A 3,981-nucleotide genomic window follows, 5' to 3' on the forward strand; every position below is an offset into this window, starting at 1 on the left:
AGGTGTGGTTAGCGGCATTGCTTCAGTTCGAGAGAGGGGCGAGGAGGGTGGTGGTGGTGGTGGAAGTGGTGGTGCAATGAAGTAGGAAGATGGCAAAAAGGAGCAGGGATGCAGTGGAGGCGAAGATGACTGGCAGCGGTAAAAGTTGCTATGACTCATCTCTGTTCCTTGATAACAACTGCGTTGCGTCAAAGTTCTTGTGACACCACCACCACTGACACCACCATCACCATCACCATCAACACTGTCATCACAGCTATTGTCACTAGCATCACCACCTCCACCACCACTACCTTCACCATCATCACTGCCACTGTCATCATCATCATCACCATCATAGCTATCATCATCTAGAATCACTGCCTCCAGCACCATCCCCATCCCCACCGCCCTAATCATCAGCACCACCACAACCACCACCATCATAACCACTACTAGAATCACCACCACCATCACCACTACAGCCAAAACCATAACCATCATCATCATCATTGTCATGACCCCCTCCCCCACTCACCACCACCATCCAATTCCACAACAAACCAGTTTTCTGTTCGTGCAGTATTTGCACCTATAAATGTACAAATGCACAAAATCCACCACCACCAATGTCACTACCACCTCCCCACAACAACCATCAATGTTACCACCACCACCACCAGCAACAACAACAACAACAAGACCAATGTCACCCCCACCCCCCGCCATACATCTACCTGCACAAAGTGAAGAGGAAGGATTTTTTTGGTGCTGCTATTCACCAATTTTAATCAATATTTTTTACTTCTTTGAATATCTTTTTTACAATTTTAGTTGGAACTTAACGTTTGAAAAACTAAGTCATTGATTTCTGAAAACACACACACACACACGTATGTATGTGTGCGTGTGTGTGTATGCATCTTTTATTCTTGTCTTTGTTTCAGTCATTGGACTGTGGCCATGCTGGAGCACCACATTGCAAAGTTTAATGAAGCACATCAATCAAATGCTTATTTTTTCGTTCAAAGATTGGTACTTGTTCTATTGGTCTCTTTTGTTGATCAGGGACACACACACACAGAGCTTTATACCTATACACATACACTACATACATATCTATCAATCTATCTACCTATCCATCTTTGAGATTACATAACTGATAAGAGTACAAGAAATTATATAATAAACTTCATTAGCAAGCAGTTCATTTTTGAAGCTCTGATGAAGCTATAGGATGATATTCAAACACTCAACAATGAGTGCATAGCATCTTACAGCAGAAACAGCTGTAAGCTAATGAAGTGCATAACATAATCTCTTGTTATGCTTTATACTCAATTGATGCTTTTTCTGAAGCATTACATATATTGAGTCCTGACACCAAGTTATCAGTCTCACTATGCCTTAGTGAAATAATATTAACATGTAATACATATGTATGCATGACATCCTTTGACCATGGGTTGCCCCTAGAAAGTTCCCCTCCAAGGCACAAGTCTGGGCAAGATTGTTTTATGGAAGACCAGCAGTCGCCCATGCATACCAGCTTCCCTTCTTCACTCCACCGATGTCATCCAAAAGCGAGGCAAAGGCTGATACAGCTTGGTCCCAGTGATGTTGCAACTCATTTCTACAGCTGAGTGAAATGAAGCAACGTGGACAGGTGCAAAAATAGTGGACAGGTGCAGACATTAGACAGGCACAGAGAACTAAGACAGGTGTAGAGATAGGAGACAGGTGTAGAGATGACAGACAGGTGGAGACTAGAGATAAAGCAGAGAATGAGTGAGCAACATGTGACAGGTGTAAAGTGGTTGATGATCAGGTAAATTTAGAGACAGAATGAGGAATACTAACTTTTGTCTGCTGCACATAGAAATGGATTCCATCTAAGATAATGACTTGAGGACAGAGAACCGACTGGTGGATGGAGGCGCAGTAGTCATAGAGCTCAGGTAAGGTCTTCAGGTACCTGCAGTTGAAAATACACATCAACAATGAGACACAAACACACATACATATATATATATATATATATATATATATATATATATATATATATATATATATATATATATATATATATACATATATAGTTCAAATTCACAGAAAACAAAAGATGAAGACAGGTGAGGGAATAACAAGCAGGTGTATTAGTTTTAACACTCAGGAAGAATGGAAATGTCTTTTACATTTCGAACGTGTGCTCTTCGACAGAAAGGATTGAGAGGAAAAAAACAGGGAAAAGGAAAAAAAAAAACAGTGACAAAAATTGTAGGCGTTAATGGTTCAACACAGACACACAAATACACACACAAACGGGCTTCTTTCAGTTTCCGTCTACTAAATCCACTCACAAGGCTTTGGTTGGCCCAAGGCTATAGACACTTGCCCAAGGTGCCAAACAGTGGGACTGAACCTGGAACCATGTGGTTGGTAAGTAAGCTAATTTTTTGTATGACATTGTCAATCAGGTGTGAGAGCCCAGATCCAGCTGGTCTGAACATAAAATAGAATATTTGGACCAGACATAGGCTACTTTAAACGCCAATGGGTTAATCCTGGATTATCTCATAGCTTTGAAATTTCAATGATGTAGACGTTAAACGATGATGATGATAACTGTTTATTTTTCAAACGAAATTGTAGGGTAGGTGTGAGAGGCTGGATCTGGCTGGTGTGAACATAAAACCAGTAGAATATTTGGGTCAGAAACAGCCAGTTTAAATGTTAAAGGTTTAAACATGGCAAATTGTACAGCTTTAGCCGGAGACTGTTTAACTCTCCATGATGTAGAAGGACATTTTTAGCGCCAACAACAAAAACTACCAATGTCTAGCTTCATTAAATATATAAATCCAAAGATTTATTATCATTATCATTTTTATTATTATTATCTCTATCATTATTATTATTATTATTATTATTATTATTATTATTATTATAATAACTGTTGGACTAATGGAAGGTTTGAAAGAATTAATGTATCTGCTGGTATAGAATAACTCTCACAAATCAATTATTCAGTTGATTTGGGCCGTTCTTGCAGACTTCTGTCACAACTCTGATGGTATTTCAACAGATAAAAAACAAACAAACAAACAAACAAGAAACAGAAACAAAACAATTAACAACAAAGAAAAAAAAGAGCTCCATTCTACCAGATTGCATCACCTTCCCCAAAGTCACAGAAATATCGACAGTTGTTGAATGGCGCCAGTCTAGCTTAGAACCAACCAAAGTAACAACAATGTCAGAGAGATTTCAAGACACGATGGGGTTTTTTTTTTCTTTTTTGTTTTGTTTTGTTTTGTTTTATTTCTTTTTGCTTTAAACATAAAACAATTTCAAAGAATTAATTTTCTGATAATGAAGGTAAAAACAGTCAACAGGTAAATAAATATATTCGATAAATTGTCTTTCGTTTTGGAATAGTTTAGTCTTAGAACCAGAGAACGAGAGCGGAACTGTTCTTATTTCTGTGAAGAAGTTGAGGCAAAAATATATCCTACTCTCCTCTTTTCCTCCTCCACCTCATCATTATCCACCATCACCACCTTTACCTCTTCCACACATGGTTCCGGGTTCAGTCCCACTGTGTGGCACCTTGGGTGAGTGTCTTCTATTATAGTTTTGGGCCGACCAAAGCTGTGTGAGTGGATTTGGTAGATGGAAACTGAAAGAAGCCAGTCGTATATATATATGTGTGTGTGTGTGTCTGTGTTTGTTCTCCCCTACTATCGCTTGACAACCGATGTTGATGTGTTTATGTCCCCGTAACTTAGCAGTTCGGCAAAAGAGACTGATCGAATAGGTACTGGGCTTACAAAGAATAAGTCCTGGGGGTCGATTTGTTCGACTAGAGGTGGTGCTCCAGCATGGCCGCAGTCAAATGACCGAAACAAATGAAAGAATAATAAATTGGTCACACTTCTACAATACACAGAATATTTTATTTAAACATCGAATGGCTATGAGGTTCCAGTGAGAGAGAAATAG

At 39.1% G+C, this 3,981-nt stretch overlaps 1 protein-coding gene across 1 annotated transcript in view; it reads right to left on the reverse strand.

Annotated features, from left to right (window-relative positions):
• The window catches only part of LOC106876652 (uncharacterized), a 75,856-nt gene that overhangs the window by 29,055 nt on the left and 42,820 nt on the right, over nt 1–3,981 (reverse strand). The window contains exon 3 of the mRNA XM_014925268.2: nt 1,840–1,954. Coding sequence (XP_014780754.1) covers nt 1,840–1,954 — 115 coding nt within the window. The remainder of the gene's footprint in view (nt 1–1,839; nt 1,955–3,981) is intronic.

This window comes from Octopus bimaculoides, chromosome 15 (assembly GCF_001194135.2).
Source record: "Octopus bimaculoides isolate UCB-OBI-ISO-001 chromosome 15, ASM119413v2, whole genome shotgun sequence".
Classification (NCBI taxonomy): Eukaryota; Metazoa; Mollusca; class Cephalopoda; order Octopoda; family Octopodidae; genus Octopus; species Octopus bimaculoides.